The 16195-nt window shown below is 42.3% G+C and overlaps 1 protein-coding gene across 1 annotated transcript in view; it reads left to right on the top strand.

Annotated features, from left to right (window-relative positions):
* Nucleotides 1-14773: 14773 nt before the first annotated feature.
* The window catches only part of TAF5 (TATA-box binding protein associated factor 5), a 14309-nt gene continuing 12887 nt past the window's right edge, over nucleotides 14774-16195 (top strand). Inside the window, exon 1 of the mRNA XM_029932513.1 lies at nucleotides 14774-15363. Within this exon, the coding sequence (XP_029788373.1) occupies nucleotides 14802-15363 (562 nt within the window). The 5' untranslated portion in view covers nucleotides 14774-14801. The remainder of the gene's footprint in view (nucleotides 15364-16195) is intronic.

A 16195-nucleotide genomic window follows, 5' to 3' on the forward strand; every position in this document is an offset into this window, starting at 1 on the left:
AGATCAAGAGTCCCGTGCTCTACAGACTGAGTCAGTCAATCCTCCCTTTTCACTCCCTGTTTAAAATGATGAAATTGTTAAGCATTTGACTTGCGCTCAGATCAAGATCTCACGGTACATGGGTTGAAGCCTCACGTCAGGCAGGCTCTGTGCTGACAGCTCAGAGCAAGGCGCCTGCTTCAGGTTTTGTGTTTCCCTCTCTAGCTGCCGCTCCCCAGCTCGTGCTCTGTCTCTCAAAAATAAATTTAAAAAACGTTAAAAAATTAAAATGACAAAAATGGAACCATTCCAGACAGCAGTATATTCTGTCTATATCGATTGGTGTGCAAAGCACTGAAATAGGTGCTATTATGAAATTGTACAAAAATGACCTAAATTTGAGTGGTGATTTCCATTAGGTAGTATGACGTTTCTATTTTGAAATATGTAAGTTTATTTATTTGGAGGAATTAAATCTTTTACTGCCATAGGCTGGATGTTTAATAATCGTTTGAAGACCATCCTCGACGTCCCAACCCATAGAGAAAAGTCAATTATATTTACTTCAACAAACATTTATTGGAGGTCTATTGTGGCAGGAACTGAGACCTATCTACGCACTCCCATCCCCACTGCCACTTTTTTTTTTTTATGAGATTTGGAGTTGGCATCCTTTATCCTTGCTAATATAGTGCCAGCTAATGTCATGATGCAAGCTGGATTCAGAAAGGAGTTAAAATCTCCTTAACAAAAGTGTTAGGGGCAGGAGATCACACTTGAGAGAAAATATGTTGTCACCAAGTAAAATCAATGCTAATTTGGGGGTGGTGTACATACTTCTTAGGGAACTAGTGAGGAAATCAAGTCACCAAGTCATTATGCTCCTTAGTGGAAAACTGAACCAGATTTGATGCACACCCATTGTTTCTGGAATAGACTCACCCTCTCCCTCTGTAGCCCCCCAAACCTGGTCAAGTCTAAGATACTGAAGTATGCAAGATTCAAAAACTGGAAGGAAGGAAATGTCTCCTCCTATATGGAGGAGTATATAGCTTTGATAAGGGGAATGGGAACTGGACTAGGTTATTGAGAGAGGATGGTTGAAGAGAGTTTGAAAGAGATATAGACATCTGAGATACTCTCCTTTCAAGACCCTAAAACTGTAAGAGCTTTCACCTGATTACATTAGATTAAGGCATAGCTTCTAACCTTTCAACCTTGTAAGATGAAATAATTACTTGTACCATGTGTTTGAATTACAAAATTTTGTACTGTGGGGCACCTGGGTGGCTCAGTTAGTTAAGTGTCCAACTCTTGATATCAGATTAGGTCTTGATCTCAGGGTGGTGAGTTGAAGCACTGCAATGGGCTCTGCACTGGGCATGGAGCCTACTTTATAATAGTTATATTTTATGTAGAGAATGTGGAATTTTGAGAATCTTCAAAATTTTAAAAATATAATCAAGAATTGCATATTTTCAAATCTGGCAAGCTACATGAATTATTAACTTGAATTACTGCCACTGGGTGGTAGCAGTTTAGTTGGTAAACAGAAATATATGCAGGCTTTGTTTAGTCCTAGGGTGCTAAAGGTAGTTTATGTGTCATCTTGGTGAGGATATAGTACCCAGTTTTTCAAACACTTCCCTAGGTATTGCCGTGAAGGTATTTATAGATGTGATTAATATCTGAGGATCAGTTGACTTTGAGTAAAAGATACTATCCGTATAATCTGAACAGATCTTATCCAATCAGTTGAAAGCCTTAGGGGTAAAATTGAGATTCGCTTAAGGAAGAGAAATTCTTCCTGAGGACTGCAGTATTAATCCTTCCTAGGCGTAGCACGTTGGCCTGCCCTACAGATTTCAGACCTGCCTAGCAAGCCTCCACAGTCGTTTAAAGCACTTCCTTGTAATAAATCTCTTAATAAATACATGTATCCTAGTAGTTATGTTTCTCTGGTAGAATGACTAATCCATATGGTAAATGGCTTAACTATGTGATATCTATAATATGTGAGACCTTCCAAAATGTATCTATTTCATAAAATAAGGATTTCTTGTATCTCCATTATGATCTAAGTGTGTTTCCACATCAAAGTTCTATTTTGGGCACTTAATCTGGAACTTTTACATTTTGACAAGGTGCCAGAATTGAATAGTGTTCTAGATTGAACCAGAACTTGACTCTCACTCTGAATCCTAATTTTTTAAATATTTTTTAATGCTTTTTAATTTATTTTCGAGAGACAGAGCGAGACAGTGCGAGCAGGGGAGGGTCAGGGAGAGAGGGAGATACAGAATCTGAAGTAGGTTCCAGGCTCTGCTGTCAGCACAGAACCCGACGCGGGGCTCGAACCCACAAACCATGAGATCGTGACCTGAGCCGAAGCTGGACGCTTAATCGACTGAGCCACCCAGGCGCCCCTGAATCCTAATTTTTTTAAATGGTGTGAATGTAAAACAGCAGAAGTGGACCACACAATGAGTAATGCACTCCTTACATGATAATTAATTAGACTGACAGAGATGCTGCAGAAAGAGTGAAACGTCAGTACTAGAGTTTTTTTTTTTTTTGGGAGGGGGCTGTTGCTTTGATATCTCAAACAGAAGAGAATATCTAGAGGTGCTGGTTGGCTCAGTCGGTAGAGCATGTGACTCGATTTCAGGGTGATGAATTCAAATCCCACTTTGGGTGTGGAGACTACTTAAAAAAACAAAAGAGGGGTACCTGGATGGCTCAGTCAGTTAAGCATCTGACTCCTGGTTTTGGCGCAGGTCATGATCTGGCAGTTCGTGAATTTGAGCCCTGTGCTGGGCTCTGAGCTTTGAGTTAGCTCTGTGCTGACAGCATGGAGCTTGCTTAGGATTCTGTTTCCCTCTCTCTTTCCACCCCTCCTCTACTCATGCTCTCTCTCTCTCTAAAACATAAGTAAACATAAAAAAAAAGAAAAAAAATCATATCTAAAAACTTTTATGAAGGGTTCACACATTAATTAACTAGGATATGGCAGTGGTTGCTCGAATGTAAAGGTTGATTGTGAAGGATAGTGGGTCTTTGGGTACAAAATTGTTATTTTTATTTATTTATATATCTTTAAACGTTTACTTATTTATTTTCAGAGATAGAGTGAGAGAGAGAGAGAGCATGCAAGCAGGGGAGGGGCAGAGAGAGAGGGAGAGAATCCCAAGCAGGTTCCTGTGGTGTCAGGGCAGAGCTAACTCAAAGCTCAATCTCACAAACCATGAGATCATGACCTGAGCTGAGATCAGGGGTCAGACTCTTAACTGACTGAGCCATCCGGGTATCCCTGGGTACAAAATTTTTAAAGCAGATCCATGACCAATATTGTGGGACTGAGTTCTTAAGTTGGAGCCCTGGGTTGGGCTCTGTGTTGACAGCTCAGAGCCTGGAGCATACTTTGGATTCTGTATCTCCCTCTCTCTCTCTGCCCCTCCCCTGCCCTAACTCTGTCTTTCTCTCAAAAACAAATAAACATTAAAAAAAATTATTTTAAATCAAAGGACTGTGGCGCCTGGCTAACTCAGTCGGCAGGGCATACAAATCTTGATCTTGGGGTCATGAGTTTGAGCACCATGTTGTGTGCAGAGATTACTTAAATAAAAAAAGATACAAAGGATTTTATGGTATCAATATTTATTTAAAAAAAGTATTATTAAAACAGTTTCAAATCATCAAATGAATATGTTATATAAATAATTACTGACCCAACTCTGACCCAAAATACAGACTTCTGTCAAGGTCTCGACTTGACTTGTAAATATTATTTACCCTATTTCTTGTGCTGATTTGCTATCATAGTGAGGGGTCCTGAAACTCATAGCTTTGTCTTAACTTCAGGGATCTCATGGTTAATAATATAACATTCTGCACTGCTCAAGTCTTACACATCATGTCTTTTTTTAAAAAAAAACTTTTTTAAACATTTATTTATTTTTGAGAGAGAGAGAGAGAGACAGAGTGTGAGCGGGGGAGGGTCAGAGAGAGAGGCAGACACAGAATCAGGAGCAGGGTCCAGGCTCTGAGCTGTCAGCACAGAGCCTGACACGGGGCTTGAACCCACAAACTGTGAGTTCATGACCTGAGCTGAAGTCGGCCGCTTAACCGACTGAGCCACCCAGGCGCCCCCACAAACCATGTCTTATTTGTTGTTATACAACAAATTGTATTTGTGAAAGAAAATCAAACTTTAGAATCCTCTGTAAGATCAGATTCCAAAGGTATTTAGCATCATGGTACCTTTCCAAATAAAAAGTGTTTTTTGTTTGTTTTCCCAAATATCCCATCTAAAACAGACTCTTTAGAATTCTATTACAGAGCTTTGTAAGAACCTCTAAATCTGATTAAAGGCAGTGTATGAATATACTCATTTGTTGTTGTTGTTTTTGTTGTTATAAAATGTTGACCAAGGTTAGCCAAAGCAATCTCGAAAGAGAAGAACAATGTTGGAGGACACACGCATCCCGATTTTGAAACTTACTACAAAGCTACAATAGTAAAAAAACTGTGGTACTAGTGTAATGATAGAGATACAAATCAAATGGAATAGAATTGAGAGTGCAGAAATAAACCCTCACATTTGTAGTCAACTGGTTTTTGACAAAGTTCCCAAAACATCCAGGGGAAAGAATCTCAACAAATGGTGCTGGGATAACTGGATATCCACTTGCAAAAGAATGAAGTTGGACCGCTACCTCTTACCATATACAAAAACGAGCTGACGTGGACAAGAGACTTGGGGCACCTGAGTGGCTCTGTTGATTAAGTGTCCAACTCTTGATCACAGCTTTTTAAAGGTTGTTGTTTTTTTTAATGTTTATTTTTGAGATTGAGAGAGAGCCAGCAGAGGAGGGCAGAGAGGGGGAGACAGAGGATCCAAAGCACACTCTGTGCTGAGAGCAGAGAGTCTAATGGGGGCTTGAACTCATGAACTGCAAGATCGTGATCTGAACCAAAGTTGGATGTCCAACTGACTGAGCCACCCAGGTGCCCCTATTTATTTATTTTGAGAAAGCGAGAGAGAGAGAGAGAGAGAGAGAGAGAGAGAGAGAGAGAGAGAGAGAGAATCCCAAGCAGGCTCTGTGCTGTCAGTGCAAAGCCAGACATGGGGCTTGAACTCACAAAAAGTGAGATCGTGACCTGAGCCCAAATCCAGATCGGGACCCTAGAGCAACTGTGCCACCCAGGTACCCCCTCAGCTCAGGTCTTGATCTCAGGACTGTGAGTTCAAGCCCTGCATTGGGCTCTGTGCTATGTGAAGCCGACTTAAAACAAACACCAAAAAATGGATCATAGACTTAAAAGCTAAAAACAGTGAGTATACAGTAGCAAATACAAAAATGTTACATTCATCTTTCTTTTCAAAATTATGTTTTAAAGACTTGGAAGACAAAAAAGAGGTCATAAAAAATTGGACAATAGAAATAATTCCTGAAAAATAATAATAAAATGCTTTCATGTAAAATGACACTGGACCCCAGAAAGACTAAATAAGATTAAACAGTTTTTTCCTGACATGCTTTCATGAACCCACAGATCCATGTCTGGTGCATATCATTATCATGTGTTAAGAAATGTTAGATAGACCCTTCCTATCCTTAAAAAACAAAATAATAAAGAGTTGTGTGTGTGTGTGTGTGTGTGTGTGTGTGTGTGCGCGCGCTAACAAAACGGCTCCAATGTTAGTTCTGGGAACCAAATCTTTTAAAGTATAAAATGCAAAATTTTGTCACTCCAGGTTTGGGTATGGATATATGGGTAGGTCCTAAATGTTGGTTTGGCTTAATTTAGACCAGATACTCTGCACAATATGGCAACCGATGTCTTCTTGGCTGAGATTACTATCAGGAGGGCCCACTGAGGAAAGAAAAGGACCCAGCCCTTGGTAAACCACTCGAAGATATTGAAACAGAGCAGCCATCTCCCTAATATCAGTTTAGGTCCACAGAGGTAGAGAGCCCTTAGCCAACAGTTGAAAAATGAATACTTTTGCATGCCTTGTATATGTCATCCAAGCAACAATTTCTGAGGTTGAGAGTTTGTGGTTTTATTTCTTTTCCCCACATTAAGAAGATATGGTGCTCTTCCACTGGAAGTACTGGAATTCTGAGGCAAACCTACTAAGTGCAAGTTGGAAAAGATGTGGAAAGCTAATAGCTTCCTTTCAGATATTGATTTGGCCAAATCCTACAAATGCTTATGGTGCCAGAAGGATTTACAATACGGAGTACACTGGTCATGTCCTATAGGATATTCATACAGGAGTGGATAGAGCAGCAGTCAAAAACACACCCCAGTAAACACAGGCTCCCACAGCTGAGCCAGGTCAGGGTTCCAGCCTTGTAAAAATGGATCGTACTCATCTTGTTCTATGAAGAACAGCATATTTGGACAGGGAAAGAGGGAGGGCAAAGCGCCGAGAGAAGTGGGGAGAGAGAGGGAGGGAGGAAGAGAGAGAGAGAGAGAGAGGGATGAAGAAAGAGATGTAAGTACCCAGTCTGTAGGACAATAGCATTAGCACCGGGCATAGGCACCTGCTGAATATAGTGAACAAGAAGATTCATGCTCATATGTTAAGGCCTGTCACTGACCCAGATATAGGAGCTGCAACAGTGGAGAAATGGTCACTCCTTCATAAAATAAAAACATGGAAGTTATTTAAAAAATGTAAAAGTCATTTAAATTCCCTCAAAATGGGTGAGATTACCCCTTCTCTTCAGTCGAGATCAGTGTATTCAGGGTGTTGTAGCTGTAGACTGCCTTCTCTTCATCCAAAAGGGCTTATGTGGCATTGAATGAAGACCAACGGCCGCCTGAAGTCTGCTGCCTTTTTGCAAGTCACACCATGTTTTATTACATCTAATAGACCAAATAATGCAATCTATTATAACTACACATTGTAGAAAATTTAGAGAATTTACTAAGGAGGCAGCAATAAATAGCACCTGGAAAGAAGTTGAATATATGGAGAAAAGAGGAAACCAAACAGTAGATCTGAGAGCACTAAATAGGAAACCAATAGCCTGGAGCAGAGACTGGCAATTTAAAAAAAAAAAATTTTTTTTTTGAGAGAGAGAGAGAGAGAGAGAGAGAGACAGTGTGAGCAGGGGAGGGTCAGAGACACAGAATCTGAAGAAGGCTCCAGGCTCTGAGCTAGCTGTCAACACAGAGCCGCTGTGGGGTTTGAACCCGTGAACCACGAGATCATGACTTGAGCCGAAGTTGGACGCCTAACAGATTGAGCCACCCAGATGCCCCTTGAGATTGGCAATTTTTAAAAAGTTCTTTCTTTCTTTATTTTTTATTTTAAAAATGTTTTTTAATGTCTTTTATTTTTGAGAGAAAGAGAGAGACAGGATGCAAACAAGGGAGGGGCAGAGGGAGAAGAAGACACAGGATCTGAAGCAGGCACTGGGCTCCAAGTTGTCAGCACAGAGCTTAACGTGGGGCTCAAACTTATGAACCATGAGATTATGACCTGAGCTGAAGTCGGCACTCAACCAACTGGGCCACCCAGGTACCTCATTTTAAAGTTCTTTAAATTTATTTTTAATTTATTTAACTTTTTTTGTTTAAAAAAATTTTTTTAACGTTCTTTATTTTTGAAGACAGGCAGAGAGATAGCATGAGCAGGGGAGGGTCACAGAGAGAAGGAGACACAGAATCTGAAGCAGCTCCAGGCTCTGAGCTAGTTGTCAGCACAGAGCCCAACGCGGGGCTCGAACCCACGAACTGTGAGATCATGACATGAGCCGAAGCTGGACGCTCAACCCACTGAGCTACCCAGGCGCCCCTGTTTTTTGTTTTAGAGAGAGAGAGAGAGAGCACAAGTAGGGGAGAAGGACAGAAGGAGAGAATCTCAAGCAGGCTCCACGCTTAGCATAGAGCCCAAGGTGGGGCTTGATCCCACAAACCTGGGATTGTGACCCAAGCCAAAATCAAGTGTCAGACACTTAAACATCTGAGCCCACCAGGGCTCCTCACCTGTAAAATTCTATTTAGTAAATATGTTTGGCTTTATGGGCCATTTAGCCTTTGTTGTAGCTATTGAAGACTGCTACACACAAATAGCCATAGATAATACATAAACAAATAACTCTGACTTTATGCCAATAAAAGTTTATTTTTGAAGAAAGGCAGTGGGCTGTGATTTGCTGACCCCCGCCATAAAACAATTAATATCCTAGCATTAAGTGTGAACTACCACACCAGTCGATAGTCAAACCTGTGGAGAAGGTACACTAGGAGTCAACTGTAAGGAAATGGAGGTGGAGGGGAAGAGCTGCCTAGGCAAAGTGTGCAGCAAATGAATCAAGATGAGTTGGAGTCATAGACTTCAAGTATGCAGGAGATTTGAACCAAGGGAAACTATTTGCATATTATTATAAATAAGGTGGGAAGTCACCAACAGGTTATAGTCATGTGAAAAATTTTTAAAAAATTTTTTAACATTTACTGATTTTTTGAGAGACAGAGAAAGAGCATGAACAGGGGAGGGGCAGAGAGAGAGGGAGTCACAGATTCTGAAGCAGGCTCCAGGCTTTGAGCTGTCAGCACAAGCCCAAAGTGGGGCTCAAACTCACAAACCGCAAGATCATGACCTGAGCCAAAGTGGGACACTTAACCAACTGAGCCACCCAGGCGACCCATATTTATCTATATAATTTGATGGTAGAGAGAAAGCATGTCTCTGGGCCTGGATGGGAAAGATGCAAAAGCCTGTGTTTGGTCTCTCTGGACTCTGTCAATGTACATCTTCCTGCTGCTTTTACTCTGCATCCTTTGCTATAATAAACTTTAGGCTTGAGAATAACCTGCAATTGAATCTTATGAATACGTTTACTGAATTGCCAAACTTGAGAAGATTGTGGGATTTTTTTTAAAGATTTTTTTAATTTTTAATTGATCTCTATACCCAATGTGGGGCTTGAACTCACAGCGCCAAAATCAAGAGTCCCGTGCTCTACTGACTGAGGCACCAGGTGCCCCAGTGGTGGGATTTCTCAAACACTTTTGAAAAAGAGAGACTCATACCTCACATCACACTCAAGATTCAATCCCAAACCAATTAGAGAGCTCATTGGAAAATGTATGAGCCCTAGGGTAAAATATGGGTGAAGCCTTCTTTAACTTAGATGAAAGAAAAGTCTATTTATGATTCAAAATCCAGATGCAATAAAATAAGTTGACGTTTGACATCATAAGGAACACTTCTGCATGGTCCCCAAAATATAAAAAGTATCAAAGACAATGGCCAAACTTGGAGAAAGTATTTGCAACACATATCTCAGATAAGGAACTAATATGCTAAACAGAGAAGAAAAAAACTTAAAAATTACGGGGAAAAGATAAAACAATCCCCCAAAGTAACGTAAAAACAGTTCAGGGGCGCCTGGGTGGCTCAGTGAGGTAAGTGTCTGACTTTGGCTCAGGTCATGATCTAGTAGTTTGTGAGTTCAGGCCCCACATTGGGCTCTGTGCTGACAGCTCATAGCCTGGAGCCTCCTTTGGATTCTGTGTCTCCCTCTCTCTCTGCCCCTCCCATGCTCATGCTCTGTCTCTCTCTTTCAATATTACATTTTAAAAAATGTTAAAAAATTTAAAAAAAGTTTCCAAAATATGAAAAGATGTTAAAACTCTCTCATGATAAGACAAAATATATAAACTAAAATACCTATCAACTAATATGGCTAAGATTACTGGGTTGTGGTCAAGATAATAAGTGCTTCACTCTGTATTTCTCACTGAATACAGGTAAAAACTCTGGATGGAATGAATGGAACAGCTATCTATAGACTCTAGAATGCAATTGGTAAGAGGCAGGTCGGAGAAGGCAACCAGAACTCAAACTACAACTGAACCATAACCGCATTTCCCATTTAGTTTTTCCTCTGGTGTCTCTTGGCCTGGACTCAAAACACAAGCTGAAACCCAGAACTGTGCACCAGGTGTGGTAAGATAGAACTCAAAGAGAAATCCTCTATTATGGCTTGAAGGGCAGGAAAGGGGGCCACTGTAGGTCATAAAGAAAGAAGGAAATCCAAACTTTCCTTTGTTTTTGTTTTTCCCTTCTCTCCCAGGCCAGTCCACAGGCCAATTCATTGTGGCAATGGACGTGGGATGACAGTGGAGGCCAGGCAGGCACCTAAAACTCTGAGAGGAGAACTCTGATCAAGAGCAACGGGGCAGTCCCACTACTGTTCTCGCTGTATATACTCTTGCTTCTTGGCTCCACAGCAGTTACATTTTCAGTGAGTACACAGCAGAGCAAGAACACTAAAGCCCACTCCCTTTTCCAGCTAGAGGACCAGAAAGGGATGCGTTGGGGAGATTAAGGGGATCAATAAAATGGTCCCATAAGGTTGGATTTATCCTCAAGCAGCATATACATGATCTGAGCCTAATCAATGCGCCACAGGTTTTAAGAACTGGGATACGAAGTATACCACTACCCAGAAATGTTCTTAACTTGATAAAGGGCATTTATAAAAACCCCATGGTGAACATCATACTTAATAATAAAAAACTAAGTACTTTCTCCCTAAGATAAGGAATGAAGCAAGCATGTCCACTTTCCCTTCACCAGTCGTATTCAACACCATATTGCAAGTCCTAGCTACTGCAATAAGACAAGAAAAATAAATAAAAGGCACAAAGATTGGAAAGGACATAGTAAAAATATATGTGACACAATAAGAAATATCCATTTGGTCTCTGTGTCCCCTTCCCTCTCCTAGCATATAACAAAATCTGTGGAATCTCTAAAGTAATAAGTGTCTTTTTGTATGCTAAAGGATGAAGACACCTGGGTAGCCTCAGGATGAGGTCTGGAGACAACCATGTGATTAGAGGGTTGGAACTTTTAGCCTGATCCCCCTGGTGTGAGTTGTAACTTAGGAACCAACAAGATGGTAAATTCACACTGGTGGCAGACTTCCCCGTCATACCCAACCTGAGATGGCACCCAAATTGACAGATCTGTAAAAACTGTGAAAATGCTGAGTATATGTGTTTGTGTGCACATGTGTACGTGTGAGTTGGCAAACAGGGAGTGATGGGGCCCAGATGGTGACACCATAGGCTTTCCTCCTTTTTGTGCATCTCTCACCTTTTCCCAATGCTGGGCTTCTGCCTCTCCCTCTGGGTATATATATTAGCCAAGGTAGCTTATACCTCCACTGAAATACAAATTTATAGAGAAAAGTAACTATATGTAGCAGGTGCAACTCGCGTTGAAGCGAGAAATGAGTTAGACTAGTTAGAACAGATTAATTGCATCAAATGAAAATTTAAATAAATAAGAATCCCCCAAAGCAAAGAGTTCATATTGGTTGCATCACAGGTTATCTATTTGGGCACTATTAACCTTTTGGGCCAGATAATTCTTTGCTGTGGTGGGAGGGGGTTGTCCTGTGCATTGTGGGAAGCTTAGCAGCATCCCTGGCTTCTAAATGCCAGCTAAATGCCAGCAGCACCACCATGAGTGGTGACAACCAAAAATGTTTTCATATATCGCCAAATGTCCCCAGGAGGGACAAAATCTCCCAAATGGGTTGAAGCAGGATAATAAATCATGAAGAATCAATTCAAAATACTATAAAAGATATAATGGTTGGATCTCGGCTGAGAATAAATGATTACGATAAAACATCAGGTAGAGGAACTTTTCTAGAAGGTATAGGCAGGGATAAATATGAAAATGTGAAAGCAGACGTAGAAGATAGAAATAAAAGCAGTGGGGTGCCTAGGTGGCTCAGTCGGTTAAGCGTCTGCCTCTTGGTTTTGGCTCAGGTCATGATTTCATGGTTTGTGAGTTCAAGCCCCACATTAGGCTCCGTGCTGACAGCCCAGAGCCTGTTTGACATTATCTCTCTCCCTCTCCTCTGCTCCTCCCCCCTTTTAAAAATAAATAACTTTAAAAAATTAAAAAAAAAAAGAAATCAAGTTATCAATATCTGTATTACAAGAATACAAGAAGGTGAAAAATAGAAGGGAGAAAATATTTATAGATATAAGGCTTCCAAATTATCAGAATTAAAAAAAAATCTCAGTTTGAATGAGTGCATAAAGGGCCAATCAGGATAGACATGAAAAGTCCAACTCTTGACACATTAAGAGTAAATGAAAGAACACGGAAGAGAAAGAGAAACATCCAGAAAGAGTAGCTCTTCTGTAAAGGAACAGGATACAGATTGATACTTCTTAACACATCCCAAGAGAAGAGCAGGAAAATGAGAGCAGGGATTAGAAAGGAAGGAGAGGGGCATCTGAGTGGCCCTCCAACTCTTGATTTTGGCTCTGGTCATAACCTTATGGTTCACGAGTTCAAGCCCTGCATTGGGCTTTCCCTGTTCTGGATTCTCTCCCTCTCTCATTGCCCCTCCCCCAAGCACTCTTTCTAGAAATAGGTGAATTAAAAAAAATTCTTTTAACTTAGTTTTAAGAGAGTGTGAGCAGGAGAGGGGCAGAGAGAGAGAGGGACAGAGGATCAAAAGCAGGCTCTGGGGTGACAGCAACAAGCCCAATATAGGGCTCAAATTCCCAAACTGAGATTGTGACCTGAACCAAAGTCAGCTGCTCAGCCAACTGAGCCATCCAGGCGCCTCTAGGTGAATAAAGTTAAAAAAAAAAAAAAGAAAGAAAAGAAAAGAAAAAAGGAAGGAAGGAAGGGGAAAAGAGAAAATTAAAAGTGGAGTTTGCAGTTGTTATTCAATACTGTGGGTGAAATCCCAACCCAGACCCCAGACGTTTTGGAACTTAAAAGATAAAGTTAGGTGAAAGGTAGACCCTACAGAAGGAAAAAGGGTGGCTGTACTTTCAGGAGTCCCACTATCTGGGTTTCAGCTGTGAGGTGGGTCTAGTTTCCAGGATTTGATTCTCAAGACCAATATATGCATCTGAATGCTAATTTACTATTTGTAAGAAGATAAAGTAACTTTCCAGGAAATAATAAACATGCCGGGCTTGTTATTTGTGGCATCTCTCATCTAAGTGCTCAATATTTTACCAATTAATTATCAAATTAATTAGTGAATACTGAATCAGAAAAATTAGTTGAATGATCCTAAGGAAAAGGACAAATTCTCCCCACCTCATAAGTGTGCACATGAGATTCAGGTTCTCTCTCTGTTGGTCAGTGCTGGGTAAATGCTAACCAATTCTTGCTCATCTTCCCCTCCGTCTCCCCCTCCCCCCATGTTCCATAATCTTATCTTAGATATCCAATTAGATTAGCTTCATATTTCAATCTTACTATCACTCTGAACATCATAATTGGACTTTATCAACCATTTACAGGATACCTTTTAAGGTGAAGGAAAAATAACCAACAACTACTTATTACATGTTAGGTATCATATATACATTATACCATTTAGTCCTTACACATTATCTCATTTAATCCTTAACACAATTCTGTGAGGTGGGTATTATTATTATCCCTATTTTAGAAATTGGGCAACTTGAGTTAAGTAACTTGCTCCAGGGCATTCAACTACTAAACATGGTTGAAGGAAGCCACTAAGACCTAAAAACCTAAAAACCAACAACTTGAATAACTATGCTAGATCTTCCCAACTGCCCTGCCTCACTTGTCTGCATCTACCTCCAGAGTTGTGAGATTCCAATGAGACAAAATAGGCAGCAGGGTTTTATAACCTACGAAGCATATTACAAAATGGCAATATTATTTTAAATACACAGTTAAAATGCAGTTTATTTGTAACAAAGGATAACAGCACAAATACAGAACGTATACATTTCTCAATGACAAAATTTAGGTACTTGACTTTTTATTGAAATATAATATATAGGGGCGCCTGGGTGGCTCAGTCAGTTAAGCTTCTGACTTCGCCTCAGGCCATGATCTCAGGTTCATGGGTTTAAACCCTTGTCTGGCTCTGTACCAACAGCTCAGAGGATGGAGCCTGCTTCGAATTCTGTCTCCCTTCTCTCTCTCTCTGCCCCTCCCCCACTCGTGCTAGGTCTCTGTCTCTCAAAATGAAACGTTAAAAAAGTTGTTTTTAGGGGCACCTGGGTGGCTCTGTTGATGAAGCATCAACTCTAGATTTCAGCTTAGGTCATTATCTTATGGTTCGTGAATTCGAGCCGGCTCTGGACTGACGGTGTAGAGCCTTCTTGAGATTCTCTCTTTCCCTCCCTCTTTACACCTCTCCTGCTTGCTGTCTCTCTCTCCTTCAAAATAAATAAACGAAACAAAAATTTAAAATAAAAACTAATTATAACATATATGCTGTAACGTTCAGAAAACTTAAAGCGTGTAGCTTGATTAATTTTTACAAAGTAAACATTGAAAAAAAAGCCACCACCACCCAGATCAAAATACAAAACATTACCAGTATCTCAGAAGTGTCCTTCTGGCTATGGTATAAGAGACTTGGATTGGAATCTTTACACTCACTTTCTTCTTGCCTCACTTTGACAAGTTATTTAACCTCTTTGGGTCTCGGTTGAGTCACCTGTAAAGCGAGGCTAATACTGCCTTATAAGATTGTTGAATTAAAGGAGGTCATAAAACGTAAAATGCCTCTCAGTGCCTAAAAATAGCTGGTCTGTAATAGATGGTAATTACCACACGCAAATGCTATAGGCGGTCGCCGCCTCCTACTTCCTGCCTTTCTGTCACTCACTTTTGAAAGTGCTCTGCTCTTATTCTATTTTTCTTTCTCGCCCCTCCTACTGCCGTATATTGCCTTCCCAAGCTGTCGTAAAACGCTCCTCCCCGCCCTCCATGTGGCGAAAACGCAATCACACTTGACGGCGCGAGGTGGCTCAGCCGCAAGATGGCGGCGCTGGCGGAGGAGCAGACGGAGGTGGCGGTCAAGTTAGAGCCTGAGGGACCGCCGACGCTGCTACCTCCGCAGGCGGGGGAAGGCGCTGGCGAAGGTGGCGGCGGCACTACCAACAACGGCCCCAACGGCGGCGGGGGGAACGTTGCGGCGTCGGCGTCGTCGGCCGGCGGGGATGGTGGGACCCCCAAACCCTCCGTGGCTGTCTCCGCCGTTGCTCCGGCGGGGGCGGCCACGGTGCCCGCCGCTGCTCCGGAGGCCGGCGCTCCCCACGACAGACAGACTCTGCTGGCCGTGCTGCAGTTCCTGCGGCAGAGCAATCTTCGCGAGGCTGAAGAGGCTCTGCGCCGTGAGGCCCGGCTGCTGGAGGAGGCAGTGGCGGGCACCGGAGTCCCGGGAGAGGCGGACGGCGCCGGTGCTGAGGCGGCTAGCGCGCTTCTCAGCCGGGTCACAGCCTCGGCCCCTGGCCCCGCCGCCCCTGACCCTCCGGGCACGGGCGCTTCGGGGGCCGCCGCAGTCTCGGGCTTAGCGACAGGTCCTGCGGCTCCGGGGAAAGGTGAGCCGCGGAGTCCCGGGGAGGCAGGGCACGAAGGGGAGCAAGCCGGGAAGGCAGAGGCTGGCAGGCCTGCACCTCTGCGGGCTTGTTTTGAATTTCCTGGGCCCGCCTCTAGGACCACATGCCCGCCCCTTTCTCTAGTGCGCCGGCTGCGCAGTCAGACCTTCTTCCAAGCTGTCAGTTCCAGCGAGAGGCAGAGCAGAGCTGTTGAGCAGGGGGATGTCTGGGGAAGGCGGGCGCCGAGAGCCGAGGACCTTAAGGCTTTTGGTCCCTTTCCTCTTTTTGGGGTTCTTGAGCCTTGACAGGTCTGCATTAATGGCAATAATATGTGTACCGTTCTGTACTAGCTTAAGTAATTACTTTTAATATTTTATGTATCCTTTTTCTCACAATTCCACTGTGAGCTAGACATTACCTCTGTTTTGGAGATCAGAAAACGGACTGGGCAAGGCCAGCAGACCTTTGCTTTGGACTAAACATCCAGTTATTTCTCAAAATATAGGCTGTTACTAGTGTTAAGCCTGTAGGGGAATGCAGATTTCTGGCCATCACTTAAGACTTAGTGAATCAGATCGTGTAGAGGTGGAGTCTCATGAGGAATCTACATTTTTAAAAAATTATTATTAAAAAAAATTTTTTAATGTTTTATTTATTTTTGATACAGAAGAGACAGAGCATGAGAGGGGGAGGGCCAGAGAGAGAGGGAGACACAGAATCTGAAACAGGCTCCAGGCTCTGAGCCAGCTGTCAGCACAGAGCCTGACGCGGGGCTCGAACCCACGAACGTGAGATCTGACCTGAGCTGAAGTCGGAGGCCCAACCAACTGAGCCA

The sequence above is a fragment of the Suricata suricatta genome, chromosome 2, assembly GCF_006229205.1.
Source record: "Suricata suricatta isolate VVHF042 chromosome 2, meerkat_22Aug2017_6uvM2_HiC, whole genome shotgun sequence".
NCBI lineage: Eukaryota > Metazoa > Chordata > Mammalia > Carnivora > Herpestidae > Suricata > Suricata suricatta.